Source organism: Hyla sarda, chromosome 4 (assembly GCF_029499605.1).
Source record: "Hyla sarda isolate aHylSar1 chromosome 4, aHylSar1.hap1, whole genome shotgun sequence".
NCBI lineage: Eukaryota > Metazoa > Chordata > Amphibia > Anura > Hylidae > Hyla > Hyla sarda.
In genome coordinates, this window is record NC_079192.1 from 169631710 (window position 1) to 169656938 (window position 25229).

General features: G+C 41.9%; 1 protein-coding gene across 4 annotated transcripts in view; it reads left to right on the top strand.

The window, feature by feature from the left end:
• ICE2 (interactor of little elongation complex ELL subunit 2) overlaps positions 1-25229 on the top strand; it is a 121107-nt gene that overhangs the window by 73154 nt on the left and 22724 nt on the right. For 3 of the 4 annotated variants that reach the window (XM_056572700.1, XM_056572703.1, XM_056572702.1), the window contains 4 exons: positions 1091-1325; positions 4463-4921; positions 12162-12331; positions 14725-14854. In XM_056572700.1, coding sequence (XP_056428675.1) covers positions 1091-1325; positions 4463-4921; positions 12162-12331; positions 14725-14854 — 994 coding nt within the window. The remainder of the gene's footprint in view (positions 1-1090; positions 1326-4462; positions 4922-12161; positions 12332-14724; positions 14855-25229) is intronic. The other variant, XM_056572701.1, reaches the window with a different exon arrangement.

Consider the following 25229-nt stretch of genomic DNA (forward strand, 5'->3'; position numbering starts at 1 on the left):
TACCCTTAAACAGCCATCTATGTATCATTGATGTGCTGTCCGTTTCGCTTGTCAGCAAACCCGTTCTCTATTTCCCACTGTTGACAATGTCAGTGAGCGAAGTTCACTGACAAGCTGCAGCTGAGCCGGACTGGCATTGCCCCCTGCTATGTGCGTGACGGAGGGAGGCGGAGCTGCGCGCATAACCTCCTACTCCTGACTGGCAGTGATGTCAGATGCCGGCACCTCGCTACATCGTGCGAGCAGAGCTGGGAAATACCAGCTCCCTGCGCTACATACAGCAGGTTTCTGTGCTATGCCCTCTGTCCACGCTATTGAACCGTGAGTAAATTAGGGATTTGTTGTCATACAGTCCCCTTTTTCTTACAGGGCAAGTACTGAATGGGCTTTTGTGCCTGCCTTCTTTTTATTTTGCAGGTCAGATGGCGGCGATCTATAACTATTGTGGCATTAAGTCAGTGGAGAAGGGAGAGCTTTGTCTTTTTATCTGCAGGAAACCAGGCTGGTTTTTTTGTTCCTTACAGATCTATGGATAGACTTTCTTTCACAGCGGACCTATGTGATAATGTATTATACTTACTAACTGATATATACCTCTCCAATAGGATTTTATTGCGAATAGCCGCATTTACCTATACTTGTGGTCTACACTCATTGCTATTGGAAATTATTACTGCTACCTCCCTGATGACACCCCTTTGTAACAAGGGGCAGAAACGCATCGGTGTTAACTTTGAATTGTAATTGTTGGTGCTAGTTGGACTGGCCGGGCCCGGCAGAGCCCAACCTGCTCCAGTATTTGTTTTGTTAAAAAGACCACATGGAAACCATGTGATATTTTATGGTGTTGGTTGCACAGGCACATGTTAGTGGCATTTTTTAATTACTTATTAAAAGTTATGTTTTAGGCACACCCAGAGCACTTTATTAGTTGTTCTATATTATTTACTCTCTGATGCTGGGTGGGAACCTATTATTGAATACTGCATTATCTTTTCGTCTACCCATTTACTAAACTTTTTATTATAGATAACTTTTTCTCATTTTAGATCTCTGCTCACTTATATATTTTTTTTATTTTTCCTTGCAGGTTGAAGGACATAAGGCAAGTAGGAGTTTGCCACATGGGGATAAGGAAATGGATTTTCTGACTGACGTGACAGAACTGGAAACTTTTGGATCTGTTGATATGGGTGCAAGCTCAAATACACCTTTATCTGAATCCAGTCCCCCAGAGTCCCCTCAATGCTCTCTGAAAAATTCTCTGCTTGACAGAATGAAAATTGAAAAACAAATCATCGCCGCCACCACCTCTGCTAAGCTTGGTAATGACAGACCACCATTGCTAAAATCTGTCTCTTGTCAGCTTGTATTTAACATGGTGCTCTCACATATGCACTCCTTAAATGGGTCATACACATAGGTTCACCTGACAGTTTTCTTTTCCAGTCTCCCATACACATACATGCTCAGCTAAGCATGCTTGTATTTAACCCCTTAACGACCACGGACATAAATGTACGTCCGTACTTCCCGCACCAGGACGCACATTTACGTCCTGTGTATGACCGCGAGCATCAGAGCTGTGCTCGCGTCATACACAGCAGGTTCGCGGGATCTGAGGGGTTCATGGCGGACATCCGCCGTTAACCCCTCAGATCCCGTGATCTGCACATAATAAAATAGACGATCTGATCGCCTGCATCGCTGCCGCGGCAATCCGATCATCTGTAATGGCGGACCGAGGTCCCCTCACCTGCCTCAGTCAGTCTCCCGGCGTCTCCTGCACTGGTCTGAGATAGAGCAGACCAGAGCAGGAGATAGCAGATAATACTGATCAGTGCTATGTCCTATGCATAGCACTGAACAGTATTAGCAATCAAATGATTGCTATAGATAGTCCCCTATGGGGACATAAAAAGTGTTTAAAAAAAAAGTAGAAAAATGTAAAAAAAAAAATTAAAAAAGGGAAAAATCCCCTTCCCCAATTAAATTTTTTTTCCAGTTTTTCCCATTTTACCCCCAAAAAGCGTAATTTTTTTAAATAAACACATTTGGTATCGCCGCGTGCGTAAATGTCTGAACAATCAAAATATAATGTTAATTATCCCGTACGGTGAACGGCATAAACATAAAAAAATGTTAAAAAATAGTCCAAAAATGCTGCTTCTTTGTCACATTTTATTCAACATTTTTTTTATAAAAAATTATATAAAAGTTTTATATATGCAAATGTGGTATCGATAAAAAGTTCAGATGATGGCGCAAAAAATGAGCCCTCATACCGCCCTATATATGGAAAAATGAAAAAGTTATAGGTGGTCAAAATAGGGCCGATTTTAGATTACTGATTTTGTACAAAAAGTTTTAGATTTTTTTTTAAGCGGTACAAAAATATAAAAGTATCTAGCCATGGGTATCATTTTAATCGTATTGACCCACAAAATAAAGAACACGTCCTTTTTTACCGTAAATTGTACAGTGTGAAAACGAAGCCCTCTAAAATATACAAAATTGTGGTTTTCATTTAAATTGCCTCCCTAAAAAAATATTTTTTTGGGTTCGCCGTACATTTTATGTTAAAATGATAGGTTTCATTACAAAGTACAATTGGTCACGCAAAAAACAAGCCCTTATATGGGTCTGTAGATGGAAATATGAGAGTTATGGATTTTTGAAGGCGAGGAGGAAAAAACGAAAATGCAAAAATAAAATTGGCCTGGTCTTTAAAGGGGTATTCCAGGAAAAAAAACTTCTTTTTAATTTTTTTTTTTTTTTTTTTTTTATATCAACTGGCTCCAGTTGATATAAAATTTACAGATTTTGTAAATTAATGATCACAGGAAGGAGTAGTAATAGCGGAGCAACTCACCCGGTGTACTAGAGGTGATTCAACTCACCCGGTGTACTGGAGGTGCTTCGTCAGGCCCCAGCGATACAGCTGTGGCCCGATGTCTGATTTCCCCCCCATAGCATCTTCAGCATCCCGCTGCTTCCTCGCTTGACCGCGATGTTCTTTGGTTGAATCACATCACCTCCAGTACACCGGGTGAGTTGCTCCGCTATTACTACTCCTTCCTGTGATCATTATTTTTTACCTGTGCCATTGGCGTAGAGCACCACCCACAGGAGATTGCATACCTGCTATACCAAATCACGTTGTATCAGGAGTTTTCATTCAGAGTCATATAGGGCTGTCCCGGATCTGTCTTTTCTTCTGGGTTTACAGATTTGTAAATTACTTCTATTAAAAAATCTTAATCTTTTCAATAATTATCAGCTGCTGAAGTTGAGTTGTTGTTTTCTGTCTGGCAACAGTGCTCTCTACTGACATCTCTGCTTGTCTCGGGAACTGCACAGATTAGAAGAGGTTTGCTATGGGGATTTGCTTCTAAACTGGGCAGTTCCCGAGACACGTGTCATCAGAGAGCACTTAGACAGAAAAGAACAGCTCAACTTCAGCAGCTCATAAGTACTGAAAGGATTTTTTAACAAAAGTAATTTACAAATCTGTTTTAACTTTCTGGAGCCAGTTGATTTATATAAGTTTTTTCCTGGATAACCCCTTTAAGGTGAAAATGGGCTGGGTCCTTAAGGGGTTAAAATAAAGAGGGGGGGGGGGGGGAACCACTTCCCAACCTCCGTGAAGGCTTATCTCCCTTAGAGCAAAAAGATCAGGCAGCTGAAATCCAACATGTCTGGTCCTTCTCTTCCTTGGCATCTGACATCAGGGGAGGCCCCCATAGACATTAAATGGTTTGCCTGTACAGGGCTCTGTATTTAAGTCAAGAAGGGGCTGGCAGGTGAGTGCAAGTGAGCAGGTGTACCAGGCTGTGGCATTTGAGCAGCTTGGCCCTGCCTTCTTGACACATGGCTGAGAAATATGAGAAAATGATTTTATAGGTTTGGCAGCAACGATCAGCTTCAGGAAAGGTAGTTGGCTTTTATATTCTAACATCTATCCAGTGATGTCTGCAGCTCTTATTAGAAATATAACTGATAGATTCATTTTGTAGAGGTACAGTATACATACATTGTAGTTGTACAGACTCCTATTATGTCAAGTTTGAGCTTTTACAAAGTAGTCACATGGTTTTCTGAATTAGGCCTTTTTAGCTCTTTTGATACTATTTTATATAGTCTGCACTTTAGTTATCAACGCTAGTGCACACAAAGAACTTTCTGGTAGTAACCATTTACAAATTATGGAGGTCATCTTGTTTAGAAATCTCTCTCTCTATTGTAACTGCACTCTGTTTTTTTAAAGAGTTTACTTTTCATACAATGTACTTTAAAAAAACAAAACAAACAACCAGCCTGCTTAGAATCACTCCAGTGTGGTGGACTTATTAAATACTTGCATGATAGGTATTTGACAGAGGGTGATCACAGCTCCCGTGTAGTCTGAACTAGTATTTTTAGTTTTTGACATGTGACATGATTGATGTTCCTTGTTATAAAGGTTTCAGTTCAGATGAAGTCAGCCATGTGAAGAAAAAAAAAGTGAGCAATGAAGAGGAGTCGGATATAAGTATTGAATCTGACAACAAGTTAAGAACAAGTTCTGCATCAAGTACTGGCGCTCAACCCACCACCAGCAATGACAGTGACTCAGATGATGACAAACTTGTGATTGACATTGACTGTAAAATGAGCAAGTGCGGTAACGCACCTTCTGCAGATTCTACTCCAACTGCCCCTAGGCAGAGAAAGAGGAAGATTTCTAAAGATGTTGATCCATTGGGGCAGATTCTGAAGATGCAAACACAGCTTCTAAAAACAGACACAAAGAAGATGGAACAGACAAGCTCACTTAATGTTGAGAAAAGTGAACTAACACCTCATGCACAACAGGTTCTCTCAAGTTCATGCCTGGAGTCTCAGAAGAAGGTGGAAGCTAGTCACTCAAGTAATAACAAATGTAGGTATTATGGTCAATAATCTGATTAAAGCAGCACTCTCCAGTTAACTCCAGGATCCCATGCCCTTATTTCCACAGGGTCCGTTGTGCTGACATATGGCACATTGTTAGACAGGATATGCATACTGGAGAGCTGGGCATCACCAGACATTTTCTTTCCCCGACAAAACAGTGGCTCCAAAGGCAGATATTTATTGCCATTGGCCACAGGCTTTCCAGTGTAAGGACCCTGTCAAATAATTTCCCAACAGTAACTGCAGTAACCAGTGCCGGCCCAAGACATTGTGCTGCCTGGGTCCAAAAGTTAAAAAGCTTTTTTCCGCCATTCACCGTGCTGTCAATCTAACCTGTTATATTGATACTTTAGGTTGGCACGATTAAAACAATAACAAATTTGTATATTTTACTAATTTAAAAAAATCTATTTATAATTTTTTTTTTTAATTGCCATTTTCTGTACCCTATAACTTTTTTATATTTTTTACATATACCAGCTGTATAAGGGCTACATTTTTGTGTTGTAGTCTGTTGTTTTTATGAGTATCATTCTGGTAATGATCAGACATTTTGATTGCTTTTTACTTTGTTTTTTTCTGGTATATGATCAATTCTGGGCTTTGGCATTTTTTTACGTTTATGCCATTTTACTGTATGGGATGAATAATTATATATATTTTAATAGTTCCGACAATTACGCATGCGGCGATACTAAATATGTTTATTTTTATTATATTTAAATATTTTTTATGGGAAAAAGGGGGAGTGATTAAAAATGTTATTATGGAAGGGGTTAATGTTGTTGTTTGTTTTTATAACCCTTTATTAACTTAAAAAAAATGTATTACACTTTATTAGAAGGAATCATTAGTTTCCTCATACAGATCAATGCAGTTCTATTGACTATTGAACGGCATTGATCTGTGTAATCTGCACTCGATTTATACAGGCTCTATCAATTACAGAGCAGCAGACCGGACTGCAGGAGAGGTAAGCCTTCCAGCTACCTCTACAGTGAATCACTCCCCTGTGATCGTACTGAGGGGAGGGGGGCGATTTACGTTAGACTTCCAGGGAGCAGTGTCTGCTATTAGCGGCGACCCCCAGCTACTGAAGTCATCTAGGGCCGCCGGTCCATACACCCTGAACGGCCGTGTCAGACAACTTCTTTCCCCTCTATTTACCTGATGTGTGTGTCACACAAGGGACATCGCTGCTGCACTGCTCTTCTAGTCATATGACAGCATCAGCGTGGCACTGCCAGCGACATCCCTTTCGTGACACGCACTCACACATTCAGGGAGTTTAATTGAAATATTTGATTGTTTTTTTACTGTTCATTTTTGCAATCCCCAAATCTAGTATGGCCTCCATGTTGCAAAAGGCAATCCAGTGTGCATCTTGCACAATGTATGCAATCTTTGAACAGCAGTTTGAGAGTGCATATTGTTGTGCGAAATGTGTGCGAGTTGTTCATTGGAAGCCCAATGTTTGTTTTTATAACCCTTTATTAACTTAAAAAAAATGTATTACACTTTATTAGAAGGAATCATTAGTTTCCTCATACAGATCAATGCAGTTCTATTGACTATTGAACGGCATTGATCTGTGTAATCTGCACTCGATTTATACAGGCTCTATCAATTACAGAGCAGCAGACCGGACTGCAGGAGAGGTAAGCCTTCCAGCTACCTCTACAGTGAATCACTCCCCTGTGATCGTACTGAGGGGAGGGGGGCGATTTACGTTAGACTTCCAGGGAGCAGTGTCTGCTATTAGCGGCGACCCCCAGCTACTGAAGTCATCTAGGGGCCGCCGGTCCATACACCCTGAACGGCCGTGTCAGACAACTTCTTTCCCCTCTATTTACCTGATGTGTGTGTCACACAAGGGACATCGCTGCTGCACTGCTCTTCTAGTCATATGACAGCATCAGCGTGGCACTGCCAGCGACATCCCTTTCGTGACACGCACTCACACATTCAGGGAGTTTAATTGAAATATTTGATTGTTTTTTTACTGTTCATTTTTGCAATCCCCAAATCTAGTATGGCCTCCATGTTGCAAAAGGCAATCCAGTGTGCATCTTGCACAATGTATGCAATCTTTGAACAGCAGTTTGAGAGTGCATATTGTTGTGCGAAATGTGTGCGAGTTGTTCATTGGAAGCCCAGATCATGGATCTAGAGGAGCAACTGGCAACACTAAGACACATTGACAACTTGAGAGGAATCTCCTGCTCACTGAGCAAGTACTCTCTGGGGTAGAGGTGGGGGAGGATAGTGGGACGGAGGTGCAGGACAGTCAGGCAGCTAGCTGGGTTACAGTTAGAAAACTGGGTAGAGAGAAAAGTGTCGGGGAGGCTAGTCCTTAACTGGCACACCCCAACAAGTTTTCCCAGTTGACAGAGGGGATGCCATTTTAGAGCTAGCAGTACTGCAGCAGGACTCTGCCTCTGACTGATTTTAAGCGGGGTGCGGCGTGCAAGATCACGGGGGTCCCCAGCGGCGGGACCCCCGCGATCAGGCATCTTATCCCCTAGCCTTTGAACTGGGTGCGGCGTGCAAGATCACGGGGGTCCCCAGCGGCAGGTCCCCTGCGATCAGGCATCTTATGCCCTATCCTTTGGAAAGGGGATAAGATGTCTAAGCGCCGGAGTACCCCTTTAAGCTACTTAAACAGTACGGCAGTGAAGAAGCATTAAAAATCTATAGAGAAAAATGTAAAATATGTAAAAAAAAATAAAAAAAAACTGATAAAAACTGCAAAAATAGAGACAGACTCATTGCCAAAGAGCGTAAAACTAACCCCAAAATGTTCTTTAACTATATAAATAGCAAAAAGGTTAAAAATGAAAGTGTTGGCCCTTTAAAAAAAAAACAAAGAAGAAATTATGAACGGGAATCATGAAAAAGCAAATATATTAAACAAATTCTTCTCCACTGTATTCACGGAGGAAAATTAAATTCCAGGTGAAATACAGCGAGATAAGGTAAACTCCCCAGTACAGGTCACCTGTCTAACCCAGGAAGAAATACAGGTCACCTGTCTAACCCAGGAAGAAGTACAGTGTCGCCTGCAAAAAATCAAAATAGAGAAATCGCCAGGTCCAGATGGCGTTCACCCCCGTGTTTTAGAGGAATTAAGTAATGTAATAGACAGACCCTTATTTTTAATATTCAGGGACTGTTCCCCAGGACTGTCTCTTGGCAAATGAGGTACCAATATTTAAAATGGGGTCAAAAGGTGACCCCGGGAATTATAGGCCTGTTAGTTTAACCTCCGTTGTATGTAAATTGTTTGAGGGATTTCTAAGATATGCTGTTTTGGAGTATCTTGATAAAAATAAATGTATGACCCCATATCTGCATGGCTTTATGAGGGATCGGTCCTGTCAAACTAACCTGATCAGCTTTTATGAGGAGGTGAGTTCCAGACTGGACCAAAGAGAAACGCTGGATGTCGTATATCTGGATTTTTCCAAAGCATTTGATACGGTGCCACATAAAAGGTTGGTGCAAAAAATTAGGAGGATTGGGCTGGGGGAGAATGTGTGTAAGTGGGTAAGTAACTGGCTCAGTGATAGGAAACAGAGGGTGGTTATTAATGGTACTTATTCTGATTGGGTGACTGTTACTAGTGGGGTACCACAGGGCTCAGTCTTGGGTCCTATTCTATTTAATATATTTATTTATGACCTTGTAGAGGGGTTGAATGGTAAAGTAGCAATCTTTGCAGATGATACTAATTTATGTAAAGTGGTTAACACAATAGAGGACAGTGCACTATTACAAATGGATCTGGATAGGTTGGAGGTTTGGACAGGGAAGTGACAGATAAGGTTCAACACTGATAAATGTAAGGTAATGCACATGGGGAAGAAAAATCCGGGCTGGGATTATGTATTAAATGGGAGCACACTTGGGACGACTGACATGGAAAAGGACTTGGGAGTCTTAGTTAATAGTAAATTTAGCTGTAGTGACCAGTGTCGAGCAGCTGCTGCCAAGGCAAATAAAATCATGGGGTGCATCAATAGGGGCATAGATGCCCACGAGAAGGAAATAATTCTACCACTGTACAAATCACTAGTCAGACCACACATAGAATACTGTGTACAGTACTGGGCACCAGTGTACAAGAAAGATATAGTGGAGCTGGAGAGAGTTCAAAGATGGGCAACCAGGGTAATACGGGGAATGGGAGGACTACAGTACCCAGAAAGATTATCAGAATTAGGGTTATTTAGTTTAGAAAAAAGAAGGCTTAGGGGAGACCTAATAACTAGAGATCTCTCCCATGATCTATTTATACCCAGGACTGTATCTATAACAGGGGGGCATCCTCTACGTCTTGAGGAAAGAAGGTTTCTACACCAGCACCGACTGGGGCTCTTTACTGTAAGAGCAGTAAGACTGGAATTCTCTCCCGGAGGAGGTGGTCATGGTGAACTCTGTAAAATAATTTAAAAGGGGTCTGGATGCATTTTTGGAGAATAATAACATTACAGGTTATGGATAATAGATTTATAGGGACAGAACGTTGATCCAGGGATTTATTCTGATGCCATATTTGGAGTCGGGAAGGAATTTTTACCTCTAGTATGAGGGTTTTTTCCATTCTCCTGGATCAACTCAGTAGGGACTTATTAGGGATATAGGTTGAACTTGATGGACTCTGGTCTTTTTTCAACCTTATGAACTATGTAACTATAACGGGCAAAGAGGATCCCATTCACTTGAATGGGATTCCTCTAACGTCCGTTATAACTCTCGTTATTGCGGCCGAAGATAGCGGGAGAAAAAGACGTGTCATGTACAAATTTTTCTCCGGCTATCTTCCTAACGGATGTCACTTAGTGGGCGAAAACGGTAGTGTGAAAGGAGCCTTAGGTGTTTAATGGAGGAGGCTGATGTTTTCATAGTGGCAGCCAGTGGCCTAACACAAGCCTCCAGATCTGGCATACATTTAACTTTTTTAATACTTCACCATTAAAAATAAATTTAAAAAAGGCAGCTATGAGTATTACTACTAATGCTTAACCATTCAAAAACGTTTTTGGTACTGCTGCAGTTGTAACAACCTGCAGAATTAAGTTAACTTCTTAATTTTCACCACAGGATAAACAACAGAAAATATGATAAGCAACAGTGAAATTACATTTTGTTTACAATACCTATAAATCATCCACATGTCTTGCAACAAGTCCTAATATGACTCATATGTTGATGGAAAGATAAATGGTTATTTTATTGAGAAAAAGTAGTAAAATATATCTCTACTTACTTGGTATCACCATATACTGAATTTGTAGAATAAAGTTCTCTTTTTTGTTTTTTTTACTGCAAGCAAACAGCAAAAAATATGTGGTAGATTTGCTGTTTGTTTGCATACGACTCTTCCCCTAACAAACAATCCCTCTTACAGCTATATCAATAGTCAGGGCTCTTGAATTGTGACACTGAATAAATGACAAAAATTATTGGTCTTCAGTGTCCAAAACACTTGTGGTATTAAAGGGTTTTCCAAGTTTTTTTATACCTATAATAAACTGTAATATGCTTTACTGTGTTATCATCTGCTCATCTCCTATTTGGCAAGATGTATTGCTCATAGTGATGATACATTGAGTAGACATCACTGTGGGCAGAATGGCACTACTGTGACAGAATGGCACTACTGTGACTACTGTCCGGCATGGTCAATGATGTGTTGTGACAATAGACAGCTCCCTCTGGCCCCCTGTCCGCTAAGTAAGTTTTCTCTTTATTCATGCTTTATCTCAGTCATACTGTACACATACAGGAGTTTTTACAGGCAGCCTGTCCTCACTAAAATGCTGCCTGAAATGCAAATAATCAGGTGATCCCTGATGGTTTCCCCCTTCTGCACCAGCCTTGATTGATAGATCTCACCATGTTTTAGTATAGGGAGAGATCTATCAAGGCTTGTGGGGCAGCAGGGAACAGCTACCAGGGACCACCCCAATGACCCGTGTTTCAGACAGCATAAGAGTGATGACAGGTTCCCTTTGATGCAATTTGGTGTAAAAAATAATGTAAACAGTAGTAGTTGCAGAACTTTTGAGAGGGTAGTCAATAGAGCCTGATAGCCATGAAAAGCTGCATTGTTTCAGTTTAGATTATATATGACATGTTGCAAAAACATTTGCTGCATGTGGGACTCAACTACATTCTCCATGTTATCAATTCAATGTGAAATTTGGATACATTATCTACTTTTATTGTAAAATGTTATTTTAGACACCTAGTTTAGTATACTCACACAGCACCTGCAACTTCATACTGCTCTAGGGGACAGCTCTGTAGGTTGCAGCTACTCTTTTATAAGGTGGCCAAGCAAAGAAGTTATAAAGAACACCTATTGTTTTATTGTTTAGATGACTGTTATCATTATATTGTTGTTTTTATATATATTAATATATCATATTCTGTGTTACCGTCAGGGATATAGGTCATTAGGTGCCATATTATGGTTCCATACTACTTGAAAACTGAAGGACACAGATACGCTTTACGTTTCTGATTGTATATTGAGATCCTTATTTCTTTTCTTGCCATTGTGTATCTGTCACTTAGGCTAGGTTCACACTACGGAATTTCTGCCTGCAATTCCGCTTTGAAATTGCAGGCAGAAATTCTGCTTACTAAAATGTATAGTGTAGTGAATGGGTTTTCGTTCACAAATTCACACTTCGGAATTTGTGAAGCGGAATTTGTGGATGGAAAATCCGCTTGGAAATTTCTGCCTGAAGAATGGCGTTGCTCATTCTTCAGGCAGAAATATTAGCGGAACGCTTGCAGTCTATTGGAGACTAGTCTAATTGCAGTCTTATTTTCTGCCCGGAGATTCCGCAGTGCGAACCTAGCGTTACAATAACTTGTGACTTGTCACAGAGACAGGTCAAAAGCTTTTGATAAGTAGGGGTTTGCTGATATCCCCATTAAGGCTTGCATTGATCTTAGTCTAGCTTGTCTGGACGGCCCCATAGACTTATAATGGGGCCGCAGGATGAAGATAGCTGCAAGCTGAAGAGTGAAGAGCGCTACCACACATTTCTTCCTGCTCGTTCTCCTATTCAATGGTGTCTTACCACTGAGACACCTACTTATTAAAACTTTTAGCATATTTCTGACATGTCAAATGTTTTTCTCAATTTGCCCTTGTCTTGCATTGAATAGTTAATGTAAATCAGTATAATCGTGTATATATATTCTTATAGACAAGCTTCCCAGTGACCTTATGGCCTTGCAAGAGGATGCAGCAGAGTATGCAGTGGAACCAGAAGAAAACTGTGCATATAAACTGTTCAGTCTGGATGATATGCTGTTGCTGCTTAGGAGCAATGTGCACACTATAAAGACACGTTCCCTTAAAAAGCCATTCAAACTGGTTGGTTACTATCATTTTATTGGTTATTGCATTGTATATTTGTGGCAGTTGTGAACAAGTTTCCTTGTTATAAAATTAGTCATTTTTCCCCTAAAAAGTGAGCTGTTTTTAAGTAAACTTGGGTTCTTTGGCATTTTGATAATTTTTTTTAACTAACAAGAATCTGATTTCCCCATCAATATAAGCTATACAGAACATGCATATTAGTTGTGTGCGGCTGCCTGATCATCTGACAGATTAAATCCTTCCTGTCCAATCTGTGTTCTCTCTGTTGTCAGTCACAATAGATAAAAACATATTAGATATTTGTCTATCCAGCTCTGCCTGACTCTATGAACATTCGTGCTCAGCTCACCCACATGTGCATGTGTTTTTAGTGGGGAAAAATTCATTTGTGAACAAAGGACCAGGCAATGGGATATGTAACATGGCCGATCCTTCCTTCTCATGCCATCAAGGAAGACTGGTGACCCCCATACACATGGCCTTATCCTGACAAAATTGTTGGTTTTGTTGATATTTAGTTAAAGGGGTTATCTAAGGCATAGAGAATAAGTGTCAGACTGCAGGAGCTGACCACTGGGAACCCCCACAATCTCCTGCCTGACACTCCGGCTTTCCTCGTGCATGGGGCGGGGGGTTGAATAGAGGATACATTTTTCTAAACTGGACTTCTCCTTTATTGTGTATATAGATTATTGGTGGGATCTGCAGAGAATGTTCTATGTGTGACCAGTGTAGGTTCAGACATGTGCTGCTTGTCTTATTAAAACTCTTCTTACTGTTGTCTTTGCAACAAACTAATAAAACTAAGATTTTCCTCTGTTGCCAAAGAGATACTGTAAGGCTTTGTTCACACCAAAACCAAAAAAGAAATCCAAATTGACACCTAAAATAATAAATGGCCATATTTAGCTACATGGTGTCTATAATGATCCTTCATTGAAAGGGGAAAACTCATATCACAATATAACAACAGAAGAAAAGAAAAAAAAAAAAAAGGAAGAGTTTACACAATGCCACTTGAATAAAATGTAACTTTTATTATAATTGTATTAAATATAAACCAACTGGATACTAAAAATTGGAGGACCTCAGAGCATAGGCCGAGCAACTATACAGGGAGCATAACACACCACAGATATTCGGGAGCACTGACAATCTCAAAATGAACTAAGTAAAATGTCACTCCTGTGCATGGAGAATACCTTACCTACCCCTCCTCAACATAAAGTGCAAACTGCTACCTAACATGGAGGCATATGGCATTCTATAATAAGAAAGTGCCTGGCTAGACATACATAATAGCAATAAAGTGCATAGTATTGTCAACAATCTCTATATAAAGGATTTGAAGTGCTAATGTCTCACCCATTCGTGTGCTGCTCCACCGTCCCCAACGCCGTTTCGTAACCTTTCTCAAGGGGGCCGTTGCTTTGTTCACACCGTGGATTTTTTGTTTGTAAAATCCGCCATGGAAATTTCAGTAGAAATTCAAGGCATACCCTAAAATTCTGCTGTGGATTTTCACTTTCAGTTGCACAGATTTGGCTGTGGTCTTGAACATGAATTAACCCCATTCAGCAGGGCTAATTCACATTCAGGACATCTGAATCTACATTTAACATTTGCTTTTTGACATGAAAAATAATCTGCACTGTACTTGACAGTGTAAACCATGGCATGGATTCCCATTAAAAAGTCTATGGACCATTAATAATTGACATTGGGTGGGTAGAGTAGAGGACATTACCAGTCTTGTGAGGGGAACAGGCATTGTAAATCATCTTTCTGAATATAACTTGGTTACTTAAGTTGAAAACTGACAAATGTCCATTACTTAAACTGTTTGGTCCTAGGAAAGGCAAAACAAAAGCAATAAAAGGGAGAGAACAAGATAATGAGACTGTTCTTATGCAGCTCCCATGTAAAGCAAAAAACCTAATGTGAACATACCCAAAAGCAACTGTCATTGTTTTATATGGTAGGCATTAGGACTCTACAAGGCTTTTAGTATTGAGAGCAGTTGTATATTTTCAGTAATGTTGGTGGGATCAGTCTGATCAGTTTAAGGATCTAAACTTGCATAAAAGTACATTTTGAGAATTTTGCCGATGCTAGGACCATGCAAACCTGTGACGGCAGTGCCGCCGGAATTTCCCCAAAAGAATGAACATGTTTTTTTTTTTTTAGTCGGAAATTCTGCAGTATTGATAGCAATGGGAGGCTGCTGCAAAGTGGATTCCACCTGGAGTTTCCTAGTAGAAATTCTGGGCAGACATTCTTAGTGTTAACAGGCACCAGTGGCAAGGCTACACCCACAAAAGCAGCATGCATGTGCACCCTTCTGCTTGTATCTGTCTTATAATCCATTGCTATTTATTTTCTACTAGCAAATCCCAGTTTTTGTGCTCACCAAGGTGGATTACCAGTCATGCTATGGTGTGGAGTCGCTAACAGAGAGCGAGCTATGTCGATTGTGGACTGAAAGCCTTGCACATTCTATGTGTGAACTGTATGTTGGTGAGTGTCTTATCCTTTCTTTTTACAATGTATTGTTCATCACAATGCTTAATATTTTGTGGATTAAAACAGAAGTATAAAACAAACGAATGGTACTGATGCCAAATGAAAAGCGGTGTCCCCTATAAGGTTTATAAAGCAATGTCTATGGACTATTAATAATTGACATAGGGTGGGTAAGAGTAGAGGAACATTACCAGTCTTGTGAGGGGAAACTGTTTGATCCAAGGAAAGACAAAACAAAAGCAATAAAAGGGAGAGAACAATATTCTTCATGAGAGCAGTCATTGAACTGTCCTGAACTCTGTGGTCCTTCCCCTTCTATATAATGCCTTATATTTGTCTTCCAAAATTCCCTGTGACCATAGGGTTATTGAAGGGTGAAGACAACAAAAATCAAATGACTGAGATTTCACTTTTGGAAATCAGTTTTTAAAGGATGACTCTAAAACTCCTAACCAAATGTACAGTATATAATTTCACAATCCAATACAAAAAATAGGGAAGAGTAAATCTAGACTGCAGCAATGCTGACTCACCAAGCTGAAGTAGGTTTTAAAGCAACGGTTCAGGAGTCGCCTTCAAGTTAATCACTAGGGTGTTGCACAGGCAGGAGAACATTAACCATAATGTCAGTCTGTATTGCTAAAAGAGACTTACAGTGTGATCAAGGTGGGGTGGGGGGTATTGGTGTGAAGGAATGGGGGTTCAGTCAGTGTCCCTCTTTGTAGCACTGTGCAGTCCTTCACAGCTCAGCCCCCTGAAAATGTTCCTGCTCCATTACTGCTAAGGCTTTATATCCCCAGTTGTCAAATGCATTTCACCTGAGATGGTTTTCTCAGCTTCATCTTTGGGATTAGGTAAGGGTTACCACATGGTGTGGCATAAAAATGTGACCGTGGTTTGTCAATAGATAAACCTGGGGGTCCATACCATGAACCAGTTTGGGCTGGGTTCACATCATGTTTTTGCCATACTGTTTTCAATCCGTTTTTCTAAAGAAAACGGTATGGCAAAAAAACGGATGGAACAGTATGGGAAAAAGTAAACCGTATGCGTTTTTTAAACCATATACTGTTTTTAAAAGTGCATACAGTTCCGTCCGTTTTTTTTTTTTTTTTTAAATAAGCTTTTGAAAATATTGTCCATTTTTAATGGAAGGGGTCTTGGGTGGGGACTTTAGGCAGCAAATGCGCATGTGCAAAGTAAAAACCATATACTGTTTCCCGTATGGAACCGTATACATGTGCCTTTCCCATTGACGTCCGTGTTAAAAAAAACGTATGCGGTTGCAGTACAGTTTTTAAACCGGATTCAAAACCATGGTTGACCACGATTTTGTCTCCGCTTTAAAAACCGTACTGCAACTGCATAATTTTTTTTAACGTGGATGTCAATGGAAAACGCACATGTATATACGGTTCCATACGATAAACAGTGTACGGTTTTTACTTTGCACATGCACATTTGCATCCTAAAGTCCCCACCCAACACCCCTCCAATTAAAAATGGACAAAATTTTCAAAAACGTATTTTTTTTTTATATATAAAAATGGACGGAACTGTATGCACTTTTAAAAACAGTATATGGTTTAAAAAACCGCATACAGTTGGACTTTCTTTTTGCCATAAGATTTCTTTAGAAAAACTCATTGAAAACAGTATGGCAAAAACATGATGTGAACCCAGCCTTATTTATTTAAAGACTCCTTTTTCAGCCCTCCAACATCAGACCTTGGATTTCTTTGATCATTCTAGTTCAGTGTTGCCCAGCCAGGGTCTCCAGCTGTGGTTCTGGGCATGCTTGGAGTTGTAGTTGGAGGTAAAGATCTGCTGCGGGCCAGGTACATATAAAGCCAAGCACTAGGGAAGTGCTATGACTCACTCATCCTGTACGATTGCTACATTTCCTCCTCTGGAAAGTAATGTATGTTTTGTTTGGTGGTTGTCATAGTAAAGCCCCTCCCTGTGACCAAGTCAGGCATTACTGTTCTGTGGTTTTTATATATATCGCTGCACTATTACTGGTTGGTTTCATGGAAAATACAGTCAGAATGAAAGAAAAAAAATATGAGGACATTCTGTTTGTAATCCTGTGGAAAGTGAGCGCGTGTAAAGGGTTAAAGCCTATGATGTGGCAGTCATTTATTATGGATGCTGATGTTCACAGCCATTATGGAAGTCTGCAATTGTGCATTGTCATAATGGATCTAGCAGAGATGCTCCCCCCTCCTTAAGACACTCAGTCATCCCGGCATCTGTGTAGGACTGACCCCAGTATCCACAACTATACTGTAAATTCTACAACTTAAAAAAAAAGTGCACTGTAAATGTTATCCCTGTAAACTTTCATCTTTTGAACTTTTGATTTTGCAACCTCCTGGTTTAATATCTCCAAAACCGCAGTGCTATGTGACAGCAGATAACATTGCCCTTCCAGATAACCAGAATTTTCATTTTGGTTTTGCCTAAAGCTTTAAAAACTCTGATACCAATTTGCTTCCTGAATATGAAGTTTATCTGATGTTATAAAGTTTATCTTCTATTTTCTTGTCACAATTATACAGTATCTCACATAAGTGAGTACATCCTTCACATTTTATTAATGATGACATCACAGAGCTTGTGCTAGCCTACCTTTCCTTTGAGGATGCCCCGCAGATGCTTAATAGAGTTTAGGTCTGGAGACATGCTTAACCAGGCCATCACTTCTACCTCCAGCTTCTTTAGCAAGGCAGTGGTCTTCTTGGTGGTGTGTTTGGGGTCAGTATCATGTTGGAATACTGCCCCAATGACCAGTCTCCGAAGGGAGGGTATCATACTCTGGTTCAGTATGTCGCAGTACATGTTGACATTAATGGTTCCCTCAATGAGCTGTAGCTCCCCAGTGCCAGCAGTCATGCAGCCCTAGACCATGAGACTCCCACCGCCATGCTTGACTGTAGGTAAGACAAACTTGTTATTGTATTCCACACCTGGTTACTGTCACACACACTTGACACCATCTAAACCTGTGTTTCCCAAACGTGGTCCTCAAGCACCCCCAACAGGTCATTTTTAGAAAAGGCTTCCTTCTGGGATGAATGCAGACCAATTTGATGCAGTGTACGTCCTATAGTCTGAGCACTGACAGACTGACCCCCACCCCTTCAACCTCTACAGAAATGCTAGCAGCACTTATATGTCTATTTCCTAAACACAACCTCTGCATATGACACTGAACATGTGCACTCAACTTCTTTGGTTGACCATGGCAAGGCTTGTTCTGAGTGGAACTTGTCTTTTGAAACCACTGTATGGTCTTGGCCAACATGCTACAGCTCAGTTTTAGGGTCTTTGCATTCTTTTTATGGCCTAGGCCATCTTTATGTAGAGCAACAATTCTTTGTATGATATACCATGTTAAACTTCCAGTGACCAGTACTAGAGTGAGAGCATAAAAACGCCAAATTTAAGACCCCTGCTCCCCATTTACACCTGAAACCTTGTAACACTAACCCGTCACATTTCCACAGGGAGGGAAACTGGCTAACTGGGCCCAATTTGGACATTTCCACTTAGGGGTGTACTCACACTTGTTGCCAAGGTTTAAACATTAAAAGGGTTATCCACCATAAGGTGATTTTAGTATGTACCTGGCAGGCAGTAATGGACATGCTTATGAAGGACCTGCGCTTTTCTTCGGGCTAAATGGCTATGTTGTGAGATTACCATAACACTGTGGCTAGCTTTTTGTGAACTGGTATTTCCTGTTTCCGTTTTCTTTTTTTGACTGCAAATCCCATAATTTCATTTTCCTCCCTCCCACACATCAGCCACCCCACCCATTGAAACATAAATGAGTTGCATCCATTCAAAAGACCTGTGGTTTTCAATCAGGGTGCCTACAGCTGTTGCATTACTTGCAGATTGATCTCTCTCCCACCAAGCGATCCCTCCACCCATTGAAGCAGACAGGCTCCCTGTCATCAGCTGACTAGTGCGTCAGATCTCGGCCGCATTGCAACCTGGGAAAAATCTGGGACAGCAGTCATTTTGTATGCTGTTAAAAATAAATATTGGAGTGAAAATCACAGAAGAATTGTGAGAAAACCGTCACACACAGGTACAGACACTATATTATGAACTACACTAACTTTACAGCCCCGTAGCATAGTCAGATAAAAAAAAATCCTGGAATACCCCTTTAATGGCTGTGTGTTGAGTTATTTTGAGGGGGGGACAACACTTATACAGGCTGTGCACTCACTACTTTACATTGTAGCAGAGTGTAATTTCTTCAATCACATGCAAAGATATAATGAAATATTTACAAAAATGTTAGGTGTACTCATTTATGAGAGATACTGTAGAAAAAAGCATGAACCATACATCTACATTGATCTGTTGCTGCACGATATACTTTTTGTTCGAACTGTATAAGCACATTTTCCAGATCATTGTGAGCTCATTTAAAGCGGGTTTTACAATACTCAAAACTTGGCTAGGGGGATAGATTTTGGAGTAGAAATACAAAGAAATAAAATATCCCCTCACTTCTGGTCCTGGACCTTCTGCTGCTCCAGAGTATCAGGAGGAAAGGCCCTGATGATGTCAACGTATACTCTGCATAGGGCACTGTGGCTATTCACTGACCCCTGCGGTCACTTCCTCTTGCCCATGACTGCTTAGTCCAGTTATTGGCCTCTATATCCAGTAAACTGTTGCCTTTTCTCTGGAGTTCCTGGCAGAGCACTGTACACAGTGGACCAGGAGCGAGCAGAGAAGCAGGTAATGCCTTTGGGTTGTTTTTTTTATTTTTTTTTATTTCTCCTTCCAATCACTGCTTACTGGCAAAAAAAAATTTGTAATCGGAAAACCCCTTAAAGGGGTACTCCCACCCTATCCTTTGGATAGGGGATAAGATGTCTGATCGCGGGAGTCCCGCCGCTGGGGACCCCTGCAATGTTGCATGCAGCACCCACCTGTTTCTTGTCCGGACGCGCTGGAGGGTCTCGGTCGCGACGACAGTGCTCCGCCCCTGTGTGACGTCACGCCCCGTCACCTCAATGCAAGTCTATGGGAGGAGGTTTTACTTTTTTATTAATTTATTATTAATTTTTTTTTTTTTTTTTATAAAATGTGACAAAAATGCAGCAATTTTGGACTGTTTTTATTTTCTCACAGCAGAGCAGAAGATCCCAGGAGACGGACGGACGCAGGTCAGGGGACCTCTGTCCGCCATTATGGATGATCGGATACCCACGGTAGCGCTGTGGGCGATCCGATCAACCATTTAAAGTACCGCACTGCTGCAGATGCTGTGATCTGTATTGATCACAGCATCTGAGGGGTGAATGGCGGACATCCGCGCGATCGCGATAGCAGCCAGGACCTCGCGGTCATGGCGGAGCATAAATGTGCGACGGCACCATGACGTACATTTACGTCCATTGTTGTTAAGCGGTTAACACAATGCCACTGCAACAACAGCACCCACAGAGCAAGTGACCCATCAGCCCAACAGCATAGTTGCTGTCATGCAACTCTGCCTCTGGGACACATACCTTCAAAAGGTACAGCACAAATGTAACAATGATTGCCACACAGCACTAACACCAAGTGAGCAGATCACAAAAGCTCACCTTATCAGCTACACAAACAATTGAAATCAAGACAGTAGATGCCATCTTCTGCCAGTTAGTGAGCCCTGATGGCTAAAGGGGAAAACTACTGGTGCCAGGCCAAAAGGGCAAACTGCTGATGCCAAGCCAAAACAGGGAACAAAAAATACTAAAATTGTAGAAGAAAAGACATGGAAAGTACAGCAGCAATTTATAGGTTGACCTGTTGCAGTTGGGCTTCTGGGTCGCACCCCCTGCAGCTGCTGTTTTGGGGGTGATATCACCATGTGGTACAATACCTAATAGAGTAGGAACCCAAATAAAAAGATGCCACCGTGAAGGGACAATTCTTCTTATCCAGTCATGTTCATTTTTATTATTTTATGCATAAAATGTGGATGTGTCCAATTCTTTTTTCGAAACGTCTCTGCCACAGCAAAGCTGCAATCCTTTGCCCACTCGGGATCTTAAGATGATGCCATCACCTCACAGACGTCCGGTGACAGAGTTCCTGCCAACGCCTAAGCGGCTGCTGAATCCTCTCCTGTCGAGCCAGACATCGAGCTCCCCCTCAAAGAGGTCTTCATACAGCTTCTTGCCACTGTCACCACTTGCAAAACCTCGCTATTTTGTATGCTGGGGGATTTCAAATTGGATATCAGCCTCTTACACCAAGATTTACACAAACTCTGGGACAGGGTGCGTCACGCTGAGGATCGTATCTCCACAGTGGAGGACCGTGTGCACCCTTTTCCTGATGCTGTTTCGGCCCTGGAATGCCCTGCGATTTGGAGAACTGGCTGAGGAGGAACAACCTCAGGATAGTTGGCCTGCCGGAACGTGCTGAGGGTCCGGACCCCGGTCCCTTCATAGAATGCTGGCTGAAGGAGATCTTGCCAGAGGCGTTTTTTTCTCCTGTCTTTGCAGTGGAGCGTGTCCACATGCCCACTGCCACCTGGGGCACCTCCACGGCCTTTACTATCTCCCATGCTGAATTGTAGTGATCGGGACCTTGCCCTGAGGCTGGTCCGCTCACCTTTAATGGCGCTCACCCATATCGATCTTCCCGGACCTGCAGAAGAAACGGGCCACCTTCTAGGCAGTTAAAGGGGTGCTCTGGTGGAAAACTATTTTTATTTTTAAATCAACTGGTGTCAGAAAATTAAACAGAGTTGTAAATTAATACCGCCTCACATCCTTCTGAATTCTCCTACCGGAGTGATAGAGGCTCTTGATCCATGCCTCCCGCGATCCCGCCCTGTTTCCATGCTGTGGGAGAGACTGCCCTGAATGCAAAACTGCTATAAGTACCTCTGGATGCTACTGCTGGGCCCCGGGCACTGCTCGCCCTCCTCGCCCTCCCTCACTGACTTTCCCCCTGTTGCTCCTGACCGAGAATTGCTCCTTATCCCTCCCTTTTCAGTGCCTGGCACTTTGCATTGCCCCGCTGCTGTTGGACATCCGGAACCCCTGTCACCCCCCTTCTCACTGTGGGGCCCTATCTCTTCCCTTGTTGCCCATGCCCTTGTCCCCCCATTAACTGGCTGCTTGTGGAGCATACTTCCTATTGACATTACATTGGTACCTGTCCTGCAGATTCCTGACACTGTATGCCTATCTGGATTATGGGAAATGTACCTTTTCATGCTTTTCTCTTTCTCTCTGTTCTACTTCCCTGGTGTTTCTTTTCCCAGTTGTTTCTGTTTATGCTACCCGGGCAGTCTCACCCACTCTCATCCTACAATCCTTTCCTCTATTTCCCCGTTCTACTTTGATCTTCCCTATTCTTCATTGTTTTTTTGTTTTTTTTGTGACTGTGTATCTTTACTCCTGACTGATTTATTGTTTTTAATGTTGGTCTCCTGGGAATGTTGGACAATCAAAGAATTTTGGGAGCGTGTTTACAAAAAAAATTTCAGAAGATTTTAGTATTACTCTCCCTAGGGAAGCTAGAAGCGCAATTTTAGGGAATAGGAATAAAAGCAACAGTGTATGGTAATGTGATTCTTAAAATAATGGGATTAGCCAAGGTGATGATACTCAGAAAAGGGATGGCTCCGGAGGCACCATTAGAAAAAGAATGGATAAGGCTTGTGAATAAGGTTAAAAAATATGAAGAAATCCTATATAAGGACAAGAAATCAAGAAGGAATGAAAAAACTTGGTTTATGTGGAAAAATTAGAGGATGGTTAATATCAGGATTGTGGGTCTTGATGCTAGGCTGAGGGGGGTGTGGGGAGGAAGGTAAGGGGTGGGGGGAGGGATGTATATGAATATTGTAATTGAATGTATTGTAAAGGTGTAATGCAGAATAAAAATTATTTAAATATAATTTTAAAAAAAATACTCTATAGCTGAGATAAAAAATGTTGGTCTCCTCGTCCCGGGGGTGGGAAGGTGATTTGGGGGTGGGTTGGCGGGGAGCCTTGGCCTGGCTGGGGAAGCGAGTAGTCAATTTTGAATTGCCATCGATACCCTCTGGTTCATTTGGATCCGGATACTTAAGGTTCTTTTAGCTGTTCTCAAAGTTATGTTAATAATGGGAGTTTCATTGCTTAAGCACAGAAAATGACGCATGTAGTCTTCCCCCATTACAGTTTACTCCACAGACCTATGGTCTGCGGTTTGGCCACAATCGAGATGTTATTCATTGTTTGCTTGGTTTTTGTGTGTTGGGTCTTTGTCTTTCTGTGTTCTTTATCGACGGTCTGTTCCCTTCCTCAACTGTTCTAGGCGGGTTGTCCCCCCTCCTCTTGTTTTATTCTTTCCTTTTTTTTTTTTTTTTGTTATTACAACTGACCAATCCGGTAGCCACCTTGAAGTGCCTTTTATGGAATTTGAGAGGTTTGGGCTACCCGCATCATCGTTCTATGGTTTATGCCACAATTCTTAAATACAGTCCCATTATCGTTTGCTTACAAGAAATACACCTGACTCCACCTGCTGGCTTCACCGCCCACGGGTGCAGGGGACTCTGCACTCCTGTTGCTCCTCCTACCTATCTTTCTTGATACACAAATCATTGAAATGGGAGGTTCGCCACACTCAGGTTGACCCGGATGGACGTTATGTATTTATTGCGTCCTTAATACATAAGGAACCGTACTTATGGGAGTCCATGCACCCCCCCCCCCCCCCCCCCTCCCAGGCTCTCTAGTGGTTCTTTACTTTGCAGCTGTGTTTTCTGCCTCCTTCCCTGATGCCAGACTGATATGGATGGGTGACCTCAGTAACATTCTAGACCCCCAATTGGATAGGTGTGGTCCTACACCAGTGAAATAGTTGTCCCCCAACTCTATTAGCTGCCCTCCTCTCTGAGTTGATGTGGATGGATATATACAGACACTTACACCCACAGACCCGCATGTATTCATGTCACACATAAGGACATAATTCTCTCTCTAGAATAGACTATATGATAGGGAATGCCTCATTAATAGTGCAAATAAAGGCAATTGCATATGTCACTTGCAAAGTATCTGACTACTCCACTGTACTTCTTACTCTGGTGCTCCAGGGCCCATCTACCTGCCCTCAGGATATAACTATACAATTACAGATGTTTATGCAGGATCACAGAGATGCTGAGGACAAATTGTTAGTTGGTGAAACAGCCAAGGCATCCTTGTGTGGGTGTTTACAGTCAGCTATATCCTTTTTGAAGCAGGAGATGGTGCGGGAGGAGAATGACCTTGCGGTACGGTGTTCTGAGTTGGAACAGAGATATGTGGGTGACCCTACAGGTGCTCACAGAGACAATTGGTTGCAAGTGTGGCAACAGTACTTACGTTGCTTACAGAAGAAAGTGTCCAGAAGGCATTTTAATAGGCAGATGTCCTTTGAACTGGGGAATCAATCCAGTAAGTTACTTGCATGTTTGATTCACCAAAATTCTCGCTCACCCGCGATCCTTCAGATCGGTAATACAGATGGGACGGTTCGGACTAGAAACTCAGATTGTGGACAGGTTTGCTAGATACTATACTGACCTGTACACCTCACCGGGGACATACCTGATTGCTGATATGAAGATGTTTCTTGACTCTTTCTTTTCCACAACACTTTCCTGACAGTGTCACACTACTGGAACCTGATTTTACCCTGGAGGAAGTGACAAATGCCATGGGGGACTTAGTGAGAGGCAAGTTGCCAGGCCTCGATGGACTTCCACTGGAAGTAGATCAACAGTTCAGGGAACAGTTAGCACCCTGTATGCTGTGGATGTTTCGTGCTGCAAATAGATTACCTGATTCATGCATTGTAGATATACTGAAACCAGATAAAGACCCCCTGAACTGTGGATCCTGCCGCCCCATTTCCCTTCTTAATTTTAGATTACAAGATACTTCCCAAAATGTTAGCCACCCGACTTTTGGAGGTTGTCCACTCGGATCAATCTGGGTTAAAGGGGTATTCTCGCCAAGTACATTTTATCCCCTATCCAAAGGATAGAGGATAAGATGTCTGATCGCGGGGCGGCCTGCGGCTGAGACCCCCCCGCAATCTCCGTGCAGCACCCACATTCTGTGTGGAGCTGCGTCTTCTGTCTGGGAAGCCTCTTTGTCACGCCCTTGCCCATAGACATGAATGGAGGGGGCATGGCGTGACGTCATGAGGGGGCGTGGTGTGACGTCATGTCTCCAGTCCCAAAAACAGAGAGTTTTCTGAGACTGGAGATGCAGCCCCGCACAGAATGCGGGTGCTGCACAGAGATCATTGGGGTCCCAGCAGTGGGCCCCCCTTTTGAATAGGGTATAAGATGAATTTGGCC